The following is a 15850-nucleotide window of genomic DNA, read 5'->3' on the forward strand; positions in this document are numbered from 1 at the left end:
TGTTGTGTTACTGGTTCGCGCTGTACGCCTTTGCAACATAGCCTTGAACACCCTGAGAAACGAAAAAAAAAGAAAGCGCACCACACAGCCAAATGACATCCATGGTGAAGGCACGGAATAGCCAGTATACTTTAGAGAAAGTTTGTACATATTGCCACGCTAGTTCCTAGATGACACTAAGCAACTAGCTTTTAGCGCGAAACGTAGGGTCCCAAAAGGACTACACAAACAGACGAGAAAGGCGCTGGCTACCAAACAACTATAGATTCCTAGATTTGTAATGAACAATCGTTCGTCAGAACTTGGCCCGTCTATTTGTCCATTTCGTGGCTGTCTGTTTCGCACTAAAATCTAGTTACTACGTGTCACGTCTATTTTACGAAGGCCTTCGAGTTTATGGTCCATCAACTGCGCTGAGATATGAGCGCTGCGGCACGAAGGGCTTCAGTGGTCATTGCGTCTACGGATTCACGCGTTTAACTCAATCCGAGTGTGGATGGCCTTTGAGCCGCACCTGCCTGCACACCAGAGTCAACATAAAAACAAGAGGCCGAATTCACAAAGTTTTTTTGTTCACAGATGATATTACCCATTGGCCGATAGCATTCGCTAGTATGTCCCCGCATCATGATTGGCTGCAATCTGCTCTTACGACTAATTCTAGGGTTAGAGGCGTTTGTGAATAGAGGGCTAAGTTTCATATAGTATCGCATTCGTTCTCTCACGCTCCTCCTGGCTCGGTATCCTATTGCACCGAATCTCACCCACATCTGCAAGTACTGTGATCTCCCAGACAGCCTGTGCCATGAGGTACGGGGATGCGTACGAAAACACCCAGACACCCAAACACTAACCGAAGAGCACTGGGAGGACAGGCTATTAGATCCGGACGCGAATAAACAGCGCAGCCTGATCGAATGGGCACAGCAGATGGTCATGGCCCGTGGCTACCAGGAATGAGGAGGCCTCCCACTTAGGCCGCACACTGCGCTTACTCCGAATAAATGTTTATTATTTCTCTCTCTCTTTCTCTCTGTCCCTGTGGCGTTTTACGGTGTCAATACCAGGATCTGTTTATGAAGCCTGCCGTATTGGGGACACCGGATTACTTTGATTACCTGGGACTCTTTGACGTGCACCGAATAGATAGTGCACGGGCGTTTTTGCATTTGGCGCTCATCGATATGCGGCCGCCACGGACGGGATTTGATCTCGTGAGTTCATGCTTAGCGGTGCAATGCCACAGCCGCTAAGCCACCAAGGCGAGTCAAGCAAAACAGTGGTACGTTGAAGCTGATTGTACATAGAAACACAGACGGTGGACACCACCGTGAACAGCGCAGAAGGCATTGTCCTCTTTCTTGACCTCTCGTAAGCAGTGAGCGGCAGCGAAACATCATGGGGTGGTATTCTCAGGCGATCGCTTCTAGCGAAATTTTCGTTTTCCCGAGATTTCGCATGACTAGCACCCGACACGACTACATCTACGGGTGGTCGCGTTCTTGGCACTGTGACATCTTCGTTGTCACTGTGCTAGGAATGCAGTCGATCGCAGACACCGATGCGTCGCGAGCAATAAACGCGATATGTCGCTAAAATGAAAGCATAACACTAATGCAATTGTCCGTCCAAGAATACCGCCCCTGTTCATTCATTCATTAATTCATTCAATAATTTTGTGATTTAAGTGAATAGCGTCGTGACCAATTGGGATGGAGAGAACCGTTCCGATGTTTACCGTGTGCTCATGAATTAAAACACCGAAAACATCGCAGTTGCTCTCTTTCTGCGCTCAGCAACAAGAAGAGAAACGCTGGTTCATCCACACACACCCACCAGACGGCGTTGTTGAGCATCTCTCGCACTTCCGGCTTGGCGGTCACTTCCGGCAGCAGTGGCGGGTGGAAGCAGGCCACGGCCTCTTCCATTGGCATGCTCGAGAAACGGATGCACTTGAGCAGCTCCACGATGTGCTGTTCCCGCGCTGGCCACTTGGCGCTCAGCCACGACAGTGCAGCCAAGAACAGCTCCGTCTCACTGCGACATTACCGGAACACCGCTTTCTTTCGTGGTCTGTGCTAACATCTTTTAAGCTCTTTGCAAATTCACAATGACAGCTTGACAGCGCAACAAAAGCCTCACAGCTCTGATGCGTAACTAATTCAAAGTAAACGTTTAGTGCACCGAGGCGTCTTCTGCAGACAGAAATGGCGACGCACTGTCTCGCCGCTTGACCTAGTGAAAAATGTTTGGTGATACACAAGAATTAGTTTCTAAACCAGGCGCACATGAAGTGTGACCGCAACTGCCTTCCAGTGAGCCACATGCTGGGCGCAAGTGTTAGTGAGCCTAATTTTTGCCTCAATTCCCTCAGTTTCGTTGGGTAGGTAAGATGACTGGTACCATTCTTAAAATGTCGATAAGCCACTTCAAAGTGAATAAGAATGCGTCTGTCATGGGAAAGAAGAGGAAGCAGAAAGCTGGGGAAAAGGAAATATGAGGACGGAGAATATGATTAAGCGGACAACATTCGTCATACAGAAATTATGTCTTGTAGCTATATAGTAGTTCTACAGCCCGGACCGTTACACAAAACATCCAAACAAATGTTTTCTTTTACGAATATTCCTTTGTTAAACAATTTACTTTGAACCCTCGTAAAGTATGGAAAATGTTTAAAATGTTTAACAATGAGTAATACACAATAATATGAAATAGCCTATTGCACAGAGCAAAATTTTAATCATTGAGATTAGCTGTTCAGGTGGGCAGCCATCATGATGATGATGATTTATTGGTATCTCTTTGAAAGCGAGCGTTCACAAATGTCACCGAGCTTGCTTGAGTTAATCAGGCATGCTATATATGCTTTTCATTCTAGCATTTTTGTATACATCTCCCTAATCGTTTTTTTTTTCTTCCTCGAAGCTTCTCTATGAATACCGTTTACCACGCTACCTATGCCTCTAACGGATCCGGTGGTATCGATCTCTTCGCTGCTTATTTTCCACGAATACCCTAAACGTCTCTTGTTTATTTCGACTGCTGACCGGTTGATGGTTCCGTCCACTTTAAATCCAAGCGCTTCTGGAAGGTGTAAATTACCTACGGGTCTCACTGGGTGGATCGCTTCGCAGCCCATTAGGATGTGCTGAGTGGTCTCCGGATTTTTTCTGCAGCACGCATTTGCCTCATCGTGTTGCGAGCTTTTGCTCCGGTACGCTTTCGTCCTTAGGCAACCGGCTCGACCGTCAAATAGCAAGATGCACTGCCTTTTGTGTCATCGTACAGATTTTCAATTCTAATTTCTTTCTTCCAATTCTTGTAAGTCACCACAGTCTTTTTTGATTCCATTCTTTGCATCTAATTCACTGTCTCTGTTTCTCTCACTTCCATTTTGATGACTCCTGGTTATCTATTTATGCTTTCAAATACCCTGTACTTGGTTGCTAACTTTCTTGATCTGTTAGTTATTCTGTGCCCACGCTTTTCAGGTACAGATATGTGTGCGCTTTAGCCGCCGATTTACTTTGATCCATGTTCCTGAGTCTTTCTTCAAAACTAATTTTGCTCTCTCCGAATTCTTTCACATAAAAAGAGGCCCAACGACTCTCACCCTGTGGTGCCTCATTTGTGGCTTTACCGTAAGCTCCCTGCCTACCAATTTTTGGTTAATTTCCAACCCTGACAAGATATCCGCTTTCAAGCACAGAATGGCATTTGCGAATGTTATTGCTAGCACTCGATCCCAGATTCCACGTAGCACCTCATATTTATTGTAGCCCCGAAGTGTTATGTTTCATTATTTGATGCATTCCCGTTCTCTTTCATTTTTAGATTATCTCGGTAGATGCTTGAGTAGGTATTTCCTTCGTTTATGTATACATCCAGGTATTTACTCTGTTTGCCAATGGATATGACTGCATGTGAATTGATACTACGTCCTTACTCGTCTCTTCATTAATTATCACAATTCCTGATGTCTCTGTGATAATTGTGCGCACCACGTCATACTTATTGTGGCCCAAGAGTGATTTGTGTTTCATTATTGCTGCATTCCGCTTCGGCTTCATTTCAGATTTTTTCAGAAAAATTTGCAGAAAAAATGGGTGGTTGCTTGAGTAATTCTTTCCTTCGTTTATGCGTACGCCGAGGTACTTATATTGCTTAACTATGGGTATTACTTGCTGTTGAATTGACACCACGAAGTTACTCGTCTCTTTGTTAAAGATCATCATTTACCGATTTCTCTGTGCTAAACTAAAGGTCGAGATTTGTCGCTGCGTTGCCACAGATATTCGCAAGTATCTGTAAATATTCTTTGTTGTCCGCTAGTAACACAATGTCGTCTGCGTACGTATCTCCAGGGACCTTCTGTTGCATCATTTATCCATTGCACATGTAGGATAAATCAAACCCTAATTCGCTGTTTTCCAGTCGTCTTTCTGTGCCCTTAATATAAATAGTGAACAACAATAGAGACAGAGGAAAGACGTTTCAGTCGATGGTGAATTCCCACCACTTCATTACTTTTTCGACCTTCCCATACAACTTCTAGTCGGTTGTCTCTATATATCTCCCTCAGCAGCTCCACGAAATCTTCATCTATGCCTTCGTGCTTAAGAATATCCCATAACGATTCCCTGTCTACGTTATCATAGGCTCTTTAATATCTAGAAATGTTAACGATAAAGGTCTATTTTGAGCTACTGAAATCTCTATGCACTGAGTTAGTCCAAACATATTATCCTCTAAGCGTCTGCCTCGCCTGAACCCATTCTGTAGTTCCCTAAATACATCGTTTTTCTCCACCCACTTCGACAGTTGTAATTTTATGGCTTGCATTGTCATTCTATATATCACCGACGTTACCGTAACTGGCCTGTACGAGCTCGTCTTATCCTTATCTCCTTTGCCTTTGTAGATGAGATTCATCTTGCTTTCACGCCATCCAACGGAATATTCTTTGTTCTAATCACTTGCTCTATGGCATTAGTCAGCAGTGCCTTGCTCTTTGGACCGAGGTTTTTGATTAGCTGTATTGGGATTTCATCGGGTCCTGCTGCCGTGTTATTCGGGGCATTTTCTGCAGCCTTTTGTCAATAAAAGCACTCTATGCTAAATTTTATTTTCTCAGGCTTCTCTGTTGTTGCTGGATCTGTTGTCTGAACTACTCTTTCTTTCGTGCCGAAGTTATCCCTAATAACGTCTGCGATGTACCGCAGCGCATCGTCTCCTTCGTAGATGTTACCGCCTTCATCCCTTGTAGCCGTTTGCGGGTTTTTAGTTGGAATTTCAAGTGCTTTTATATGGTTCTAGAATATTTTTGGAGCGCCTTTGTCTCCTTTGGAAATGTTATGCACCCAACTTTCACTTGCGCATTTAATTTTCTCTTGCACTCGCTCACTCGCCAGCCTTTTCTTTTTTTTTTTGGTATGTGTTCCATCTAAGGAGCACCTCTTCTTCGTGTAATCCCCACTTTTTGGCTTCTCGATGAGCCCAAGGTGCCTCTTTACGGTCTTCTATAGCTTGCTTTATTTCCTCTTCCAATACTTACGTGGTTTCCTCCTTCCAATCTAACAATTGTTTTGCCCAGTCTGCCTTATTTCCTGCTGCGTAACGTCTACCAGTTCCTTATATTCTCAGACTGCTGTCAGTTATTTGTTTTTTATTCATTTAAAAGAAGCTGATGTATTACTTCGTACGGTACGTTATATTAGTATATCTTTGCCAAATTTTAAGGTTAACCGTTTATGATCACTACCCAGGCTATCTTTTCCATGTTAATCTATCATCATTTGGCCTAATCGTTCCTAGACCGTTCCTGAGACTAAGGCGTAGTCGATACATGACTGCCTGTTTCCGCATTGCCACGTTGCCTGTCCATGACACTTATTCTCCCTGTTAACTACTATAAGGTTCTCTTCATCACACAGATCCAGAACTAGAGAGCCGTTGTAATCAGTATATCTATCTAAATCCTCCATGTGCGCATTCATATGCCCTAATAATGCCACTTGACCCAACTTCATGAACTAATTAATCATCTCTGCTATCTCTACCTGTCCATAGGTAAGCTACTCCAATCCATGTCTCCTTGCCTTTAAGCACTTTATTAGAGTCGTTAACATGCCCATTGCGCAAAATAACCTAAACAATCTTGCCTATATTACAAGCGCAATTTTTTACCACCCGTAAATTAAATTGAAGTAAATGATAAAATTAATAACCTGAATAGATGAAAAGACATAAATGCATTCTTGATTAAAGCTATTAAATATATTGCTGATCCTTTAGCTCCCTGTGCTGCTTATATATTGAACCTCGGTCTTAACCAGGCTGTTTTCGATCCCTCGTGAAAAGCAAGTAGCTCGTGTAATAGTATTGCACAAACAAGGTAAGAAGAATGACATCGGCAACTATTGCCCCATATCAATCCTTCCGAAAATTCTGGAAAATGTAATTTGAGATCGCTTTTTTGAATTCGAACACAAACATAACCTTATATCTCCGTTTAAGTTTGGTTTCCGTAAGAGTCTTAGCACTGAGCTTGTGTTATCAGCTCAGAAAGAAATAATCTTAACCGCAGTTAACGTAGGAAAATTGGTCTTGGGAATTTTTGTTAACTTTACCAAAGCCTTCAACCCTATAACCCATTCTCTTTCAACTGAGAAAATTTTACACTATGGCTGCCGCGACAAAGCTGCACACCTGATTAAATTTCATCTACAGTTCCGTGTCCAGGCAGCGGACATAAACCACGATCTTTCTAGGCTGTGTACCGTATCTTGCTGTGTGCCACAAGGTAGCATCTTGGGCCTCCTTTCATATTTAGGTTATGAGATTTTCAATATAATCTCTGCGGCAAAATATTCAATTTATGGTGATGATACCAGCATCTTTCTAATAGGAAATTTGGTCGATGAATTGATGAAGCCTATTCAACCCTACATAAATTAGACGAATCGACATGCCAAAATAATTTTAAGCTAAATGCAAACAAAACAAAAGCTATGATATTTCGCAGTAAAAATAAAGACGTTGTCGTTATTAAAACCGTACTATTATATTCTTCGCCCATCGCTATCGTACCCAGCTTTAAAACATTGGGTGTCGGCTTTCAAGAAACCTTATCCTGGGATACACATATCGACCGTTTAGCAGTAAAACTGTCACAGGTAATGGATAGTGTATCGAAATCGCTATATACTGCCACAAAAAGTCCTCATGAATATTTTAAACAATTTGTTTCAATCTCGCCTTAATTATTGTCATTGAGTTTAGGACTACCACTAAAAAAAACTGCACAACATTCATGTCTTGCTAAAAAAGTTCTTACATATAATTGAAAATGTCCCTAGTTACTTTCATACACATGAATGTTTGTAAAATATACCGTTATTCCAATTGTAACAATATACCATTACCGACTATACAGGACATAAAGAAGAGTTAAAAAATGGATCGGGTTTCCTTAAGCAAATTGCGAAATTAGAAAACAATACCACTGTTATGCAACACGCAAAAAGGAATGCTGGGAAGTACCACCAGTAAGGACAACAAATGCACAAACGACGCTTCGAAATAACCTACCACGATTAGTAAATAGATTAAACAGAGAAAAGAATAAATTGGAGAACATTACCTTTAAAGCTATTCGGAATTATTTCAATAAACGAAGTTCTTTCAATTTTTTTGACAGCCGAGCTGTTTAAGCTTTTGGTTCGGCCGTGGAGTGTTAGCAGAAAACTCGGCCCAGCTGTACGTCGCTTCGCCTGGCACCTAGCGATGACGTAAACACGCGTTGCTTAGCAACCACCGCGCGGAGCGGCGTGTGCTTCGCCTCCTCTCTGAGCCGTGCACATGTTGCCTTGACATGGGACGTTAAGGAAAGAGAAGAAGAGCATGCGCGCGGCGCGCGCCATGCTCGGGAGTGAGGAGAAAATGAGCGAGAGAGAGAGAAAGAAATTGCAGCAGCACGAACCAGGCAACGCGCAGAGCTGCTCAGGGCCCGCACACTCTCAAGTTCAACAAATGGCCACAGAGGGCGAAAAAATCGACCGCGCCGGGCGCGGCTAATAAACTAAGCGTAGTACGTCGTCAAAAAGGTGCCCCGGTGAGTGCCGTCGTCTCCCGCTAGAGGAGCCGTAGTAAGCGCAATTTCAACCTACAAACTTACTCCCACACTTATCGAAGTGTTTTTATTTTCTGATAAAGAGTACAAAATTATCATTCCTAATTATACATTGTAATGTTGAGTAGTACATCTATTGTTTGTTTTTTTGCCATTATAAACGCAAAATAACGTTCATCATCATCGACCTCCCACGTGACCTCTTGCCTGGATTTAAAATTTATACCGGTATTTTCGGGTACACGGCAAGCACGGATTCATTGATTGGTACAGTTGTGCTGGTTGCTTATTTGTGCTAAAACAACTTTATTGCGCTTCGACATCTCGCGTTATTTCACTTGGAGTGAAGTGACGTGTTTGCGAGCCCGAAAGCTAGGTTTTGGTCGTGAGCCATGCGGAACAAGTATACATCGAAACAGGAGCCCGATTCTGCTGCGACTGAGGATGGCAATACCGGTGAGTCATTTAACATTGATGCTGGAATCGTTATTTAATATTTCCTCTTGTTCACTCACAGGCGGAGACAAGTTAACGAACTAGATCCTGCATTTCATAATGGTAGTCAGGACCCTCCGTTGCCGTTTCCGAAATAAACCTTTAGTTGCGAGGCCGTCGTACACACAGTCACGAATAGGAGAGAGAGCGATATCGGAACGCGCGTCACATTTTTATCTTGTTGTAGCCGTGGCTATGGTCGACTGAGTAGCCTGGTTAGCCTGGTCAATATATTTTCTTCTTTTTTTTTCGAGTCCGCCGAAAACTTATTTCGACCCCAAAACCGAATAACCCTATGGCAAATTGAAGTGAAAGTACTCAATTGAATGTATTAAGTAGTTGAACGCATGATAATTCACCCATATTTCGTACTTGTTGGTTCCGATGTTCTTGCTCTTCAGTTTGGTTCACCTTAGGGCATTTATTTTGCAGTAGTGAAGCGGTGCATCACGTTCGTGCACAAAAAGAATGCATCAGTTCTAATAGCTTTATGTCTTTCATACCTTTGCTTGTTGAACCAGCGGTGTGATCTCTTCTAGTGTATAAATGGGCGCAAAAATGTTCTCATTTGTGATCCTAACAATAATTAGGCTGTTGACACGCATTCAGTTTTCATCAGTAGTTAGGCAGAGATAAATTTTATGGAGAGTACCAATATTTAATTAACATGCTGATGAAGCACCCTAGAAGAAACAGTGTGACTGCAGAACATGTGTTCTGCAGTCACAAACCATTACAATATATATGTACGTCACAGATTTGTGCATTTCATATTGCCAAATTGTGTTTTTCAATTTCTGATGCAGTCAAAATTTCTGTTCCAGACATCCAGTACAGAAGACGGCATCAGTGTAAAGCAACACACTACACACATTAAAGAGAAGCTACTGCCTGTTACAAGGCCATCTTGTGGACTTTTGCTGCTACTACAAGGTAAACAACACCGGTTTCAGAAATAAATATGCTTGATATACACTGTATTTGCTTGCTAGTCTTTAGATACATTGTCATTTGTTTGTAGCAGATGATATGAATAATTGCAGCATAAGTGGCTCAAACATAGAAAGTACTACACGAGTTTGGCTAATCTCTGCTGTATCTCATGTGTCACAGGGTCTGCACCAAGCACATCTTGGCCCTCATCACAGGAGCGCTCATATATCTACACCAACAGGAAGGGCTGGAGCCGAACTCGCAAGGCTTTTACATCACGAACAAAGAAGCAGATCCAGAAGTATTTGGATGAGATACCAAGTCTACGTAGGACTGTAATCAAGACTGAAAAGAGCCTCTGCCATCATTCCACCAGCACGGATATTGGCAGAGTCATCCAGGTACCACAACAAAAGAAATTCTTCGTGTTCAGATGCACCTGCAACCTCTGAACAAGCATAGACGACGCTGGCAAAAATAGTTGCATCAGTTTGCCCTTCCTTAAACAGCTTCCTGGCCTTGTCAAATTCAATTTGTGCCAAGTATAAATTTTTTCTATGAATGCAAGCTTTTTCATTTCCAATTCTTGCTAGATATCATTGTTTTTCCTTACCCAAAACACAAAGGTGAACAGATTCTTTGCTCATACTTAATATCCGTCATTGTCTATTAGCATAACATCTTTGTAGAAGTATTCTCTACTGTACGTTGCCATGTTAAATTCTCTCCTGAAATGGCAGATGCGGCATTGGCATGTGTCTTGCATTAACCTTTGCACCGTGTGCTATGTAACATTTCACTTTTCTTTTATTGGCCTTCACTGCTTGCAGAGCTAAGTGGCTTTCTTGAATGCAAGCTTTCCCATTCCCATATTTAATTCCTGGTCTCGTTCAGGATTGCTCTTCTTGCTCAATAGCCTCGGTTTTCGCGCAAACTACACTGAAGTGGTTGATTGCAGAATCTGGTTGCAGAAACTTGGTCGTGGTCGCTGTGTGACCTTTCTCGGATTTGGGGGGCCTGATAAGTTACATTGGGAAGCAGTCTCTCGAGGTAAGCACCTTCTCCTGCAGTCTGTACAGCGATAGAGACTCCCAATTCGCACGCACCGTGATTGGCGCTCCCCATTCCGTCCTTTCCTGCTGCAGCCGTATGCAAATTTTGCTTCTGGTCTTCGTTGGCCGCGACTTGGCGTCAACAGAGAGCAGCATACATGCTTACATGGTCCGAAGTGTATGAAGTTGATAGCCACATGGGTGGAAAGGCACACAAAAGTGGCTGCCGAAAGTGATGCCCAAGAAACCGACTTGTCCATATTGAGACAAAGTGGGGCACCAAGTGTGAGCCACATATTAGCGGCCCCCGAAAGAAAAGAAACGTGCAGGCTAGAAAGGAGTTAACGCTAAAATGCTGGGTAGTCGATGTCGCTGTGTTCGCTGCAGCAGCAGATGCCTGCATCAGCCGAATGCTTCGCAATGCAAGTCTTCAATGATGGCTGTCGGTGCAAACAGGCGAGATATGCTGCCCAATCGGTTTGCGTTTCTTGTTGTCGCTTGTTACCAGACCAGCACGCGCAACGAAGGCAAGCACTGTGCCTGTAGTTGGACTGCTGAATGCGCCTAAGCGACCCGTGTACGTCATTCCTCACTGTTGCCATGTGGATCTTCGCCAATGTATAGTGTCTGACCCTTATGCGGTGATTGAATGCGGAATCTCATTTTGCTGTTATCTCACTTGTTTACAGTCGCTGTGTTACGTTTCTTGGAGGTGGCGGCCTGGTCATTTGCATTGGAAAGCAGTCTCTCGAGTTAAGCACCTGCTTCTGCAGTCCGCGCAGCGACATAGACTCCCAATTTACACGCACCGTGATTGATGCTCCTCGTTCCGTGCAGCCTTGGGCAAATTGTGTTTGTGGGCTTCCTGAGTGGGCGATTTGGCATACGTGCTTACATGGTCGGAAGTGTATGAAGTTGATAGCCACCTGGGTGGAAAGGCCCGCAAAAGTGGCTGCCGAAGGTGATGCCCACGAAACCGACTTGTGCATATTGATAGAAAGTGGGGCACCGAGTGTCAGTGACACATTAGCGGCCCGGATAGACAAAAATAAACGTGCAGGTTGGAAAGGAGGCAATGCAAAAACGCACGGTAGTCCATGTTGCTGTGTTGGGTGCGGCAGCAGATGCCTGCGTCACCCGATTGCTTCGGTATGAAAGTTGCTAATCTTCAACGGTGACTGTCGGATGCAAAAAGCTGGGACACTATCTGCTTGCGCTGCTGGTTGTCGCCCGTTACCGGACCGCCATGTGTGATGATGAAAGTGACCAGTTTACGAGCTCACGTTTATTGTTTCAGCGTATCTCAACATGCAAGTTTTATTGCTGCTCTTGTACGAGAAGGTGCACTGTCTTCCCCTAATAAAGTCGCACGTCCTGTTCACTCACTTGTGGCTTGTTTGTATGGGCGTCAGTAGGGAGGCCCTTTGGTCACCTGGCAATAATAACGCACCAGCTAAGCGGCAGCCAAGGCACTGAGGCATGCCGCAAAGCCAGCAGTGCGGGAGCGGCGCGTACCAGCGTACGCGACTGGTAAAAAGCGGCCATATTGGATTTCGCACTAAAAAAATAGATTTCCGCTTCCTGTTTGAGCAGCGCCATCTGTCGGGTACCCCAGTCCATAGAGTTTCACACTATAAAACTTAGAGGGAAATGTGGCGCTGCTGCGCAGTGGTATGCAAAGAAATGCCGGTATATTGTGGATTCGGATTGGCATCGTTCTTGGAGAGCCAGAACGCCTTGAAGACGCGCCTGGCTAGCACCGTTCCGTCTGTCAATGATTCATTTCCTGCTAAAAAAGGACGTAAAAAACTGCTTAAGCTTTATTATTACACAAAAACATGCTTTGTTTAAGTCTGAGGACTTACTATTGGGTGCACAATTATATGAAAAGTAAAAAGTATCAGCTTGCCGCTAAAGTTTCTGGGCAGACGACAAGATTCTCGCTCGCTTTGGAACAGCTTGTCGTCTGTTCTTACTTTTGTTCGCTTGATGCTGCATTGTAGGTGAGTAAATTTTATTCAGAGATGTAATATGGGTGATTGAAAGCCTTTTATGTAGATTTTGTTTTAAGAAAGCGTTATTTGTGTAGCCATATCCACGTTTTAGACGAAGCCTCGTACAACACCAGCCAACACAAGCCTCGCAGACACATATCCAATCATTCCCATGAGGGCACGGCAGCCCTTTAAGAAACTCGCATAGACGGTGGCGCCAGTTTACCCTCTAGGTGTTATAGTGAGAAACTCTATGCCCCAGTTAGTTCCATGCGCTGCCGCTTCTTATTTTCGTACCACTACAGTGCCTAGAATATCTTATATTCTAGGCACTGTAGTACCACTGTGGAAGGTACAGTTCCCCTTCTCTAAAGTTGGCTGTTTATTCCACGAGCTGCTGCCGACGCCGTCCGCCTTTCCCCATGTCCCCGCGTTCGCACCGAACGCGCGCGGTGTCCGTGACTACCGTGACTGCCGGCGGCTCGGCAGGTTTCGACCAGCCTCGCCCCGGCAAGTGTGGAGGCGCAGCTTGGCCGTGACATCATCGAGGAGATAAAGATCGGAGCCACAGCGACGGCGGTAAAACTCTCGTTGACTCTGTGGCGAGTACATGTAGCCTTGACATGGGACGACCAGAGAAGATTCGGACATCCAAAGAAGAAGTCGCTCATATTCCCAAGCGAGAATCTGCGCGTCGGCGACGAGCCGATGCGGAATACCGTGCTAACCGCACTTTGTATTTTCTAGCAAAACTTACCTAATTCCTAGTAAAGGCTGGAAGAAGCTAGGTCGGTCACCAGCTCCGCTGTTTACTGCAGCCTGGCACCACTAATGCAAGCTGCCCTTTTTTTTTCTGAGCAAAATTTGTTTTGTCTGGTGCTTTATTGTTTTTTATAAGAAATGTATGTCTGCTTTGTTTTTGTTCTTGCTCTACGTCGAGCAGAAATATGTCTGTATAATAATGTACACCTTGTGCTGTTTTCTTTTGCGTCTCTGTGCAAGCTTGCTGCCTGTGTAGAAATGTATGATTGTATTTTATATATTCCTGTAAGAAGGTATAAGTTTTTTGCCTTCCCAAGTGCCGCTAATCCATAAATTCTCTTTACATGTCGCTGCCTCTCTTCGCCACTTCACACCTCGCCTAATTAGCATGCCTGCGCCTCCGCATTTCCCTGGCTCTGTTGCACCTTGCCCATACAATATTTCCAATAACAGGCGGCTGCTACAAATCTCGTAGATACGTTTAGGTCAAGGCGTACGGGCTAATTGCTTTGTCATTCAGCTACATTTGAATTTCCAGCCATTTTACTGCTTGCGACTACCCCGCATGATTACATGACAAATTTTACCGTCTCTATACTTTGTGCGTCTTTACTCCTGGTGGTCTAATTCTGCTCCTAGCTGGTGTGTCGCATTAAATTACTTGCATATGTAGCGCCCTCTTCCGACAGCTTTATAGAGGCTTGTAGAAATGGGCAAGTATAAGAAGAAGAAGATGCGCGGTTCGTGGCGTGCACACGAGCACGACACGGCTGGCAGTTACGTTTCGGTGTTAGTCGTGTTGTCCTTGTGGGCCGTCCCTGCAATGACCACTCCGGACAGACATGAACTTAGCCGACCCGCGCAAGCCAGGTGGACGGGGCGACGGTCCAGCTCCGCGTGCAGCCGTTTTACCAAAACACCGCGGAAGCAGGTGGAGCAGTTCCATGCAACCGCATCAACTCGGAGACCACATGTTACTACTATTTCATCTCGTCTCTCAAGCAGAAGATTCTGGAACAGACAATGCCAACCATGCACGTGTACGTCCAGCAGCTCCTCACCGGTGAACAGCTCGGCGACCGACGGCCTTCACAACTGCACAGCAGCATGCGTAGGTTTTTGGGTGAGAGCGAAATCAGCTGGCACACCTTGCTCAAGGAGTTGTTCCTACAGAGTATGCCCCAGTTCGTCTGCCTTGTTCTGGCTGCTGCGGATGAGCTATTCCTCGATCGTTTTCCTTCGTTGGCTGAGAACGTCTATGATGTCTCTCCAACTGTAGCCACTATCTCCGAGACCCCAGAAACTTCTTCTATTTGAAGCTTAGGCGAGCGCATCGACCAACTCGCTGCTTCCATAACTGCTCTACAGACGCCGTAACGTTACCAGCACTCTCCACACCCAAAACGTCATGCTTGTCCGCGCAACGTCTTCGCGCGTCATTAGAGTACCTCTCTGATCTGCTGGTAGCACAAGATGTTCCAGCACAATGCCAGAAAATGCACTTTGTTTTACAGCTGGTCGGGAAACTGCTGACGGGATAAGTGACGGTGGCCTCTGACCTCGCTCTTCCAATCTGGGCACCTCTTCATAATTATAGATCGAATCTCCTGGATAAGATTCCTCGTGGACATTGGAGCAGAACTAAGCGTTCTAACACGTACCAAAGGGGATCACTGGTTCAAGTAACCCTCTCCTGCGTCCTCTTCCGACAGCTTAAGGAGGCTGGCAGAATGAGCAAGCCCAAGAGGAAGAAGAGAAAAACGATGAGCGGTTCGTGGCGTGCGCACGAGCACGAAACGGCTGGCAGTTAGGTTTCGGAGTTAGAAGTTTTGTCCTGGTGTGCCATTCTTACACACACGCGCAGTTGAAATGCATAATTAAGTTCAAATGCATGAATGAGAGCCGCTGGCCAATTATGCGTTTGTCCATTACGCAATCGTGTATTGTCTCTAGATCTTTTGAAGACGGTAAAACAAGCACCTGCAGCCTTTTAATTGCGAACGAAACGTTCCGTAATGCTAGAAAAAAAAACTATTCCCAGGCATGAAAAGGGTGACGTGTAATTTGCAGCAATAGCGCGTTTCCCGCTTTAAGGACGACCACTCACCTGCGGGCTGCGATGGAGTCTGCGGCGAGTATCTCGCAGACTTGGTCGACGCTGAGCTCCGTAAACTCTGGGCAGTCCACCACCAAGTGGAACTTGGCCAGGATGGTTTTGTAGGCGCGCTGCCAAGCAGGCTTGGTGCCAAGCTTTTTGGCCGACACGTAGACGAAAAGTGCGTGTACGGGGTCTTCCGGAGAGCTCGTCAGCACCTGCGTCACAGAAGCACTCAACGACAGTGCCAAAACACGCGGGTGCACTGCGGTTAAGGAGCGCAGCATTTCTGCCGGGAAATTAAACAGTTTTACGTGTGCGTCACTTGCGGTCCACTAGGCTCACGTTTCACACGACGAGGAAGTTTATACTGCTAGAAAACTGC

At 45.1% G+C, this 15850-nt stretch overlaps 1 protein-coding gene across 1 annotated transcript in view; it reads right to left on the minus strand.

The window, feature by feature from the left end:
• The window catches only part of LOC119432360 (kelch-like protein 17), a 91221-nt gene that overhangs the window by 53911 nt on the left and 21460 nt on the right, over positions 1 to 15850 (minus strand). Inside the window, exons 4-5 of the mRNA XM_037699528.2 lie at positions 15478 to 15683; positions 1837 to 2037 (exon numbers count right to left, since the gene is read on the minus strand). Coding sequence (XP_037555456.2) covers positions 1837 to 2037; positions 15478 to 15683 — 407 coding nt within the window. The remainder of the gene's footprint in view (positions 1 to 1836; positions 2038 to 15477; positions 15684 to 15850) is intronic.

Source organism: Dermacentor silvarum, chromosome 11, assembly GCF_013339745.2.
Source record: "Dermacentor silvarum isolate Dsil-2018 chromosome 11, BIME_Dsil_1.4, whole genome shotgun sequence".
NCBI lineage: Eukaryota > Metazoa > Arthropoda > Arachnida > Ixodida > Ixodidae > Dermacentor > Dermacentor silvarum.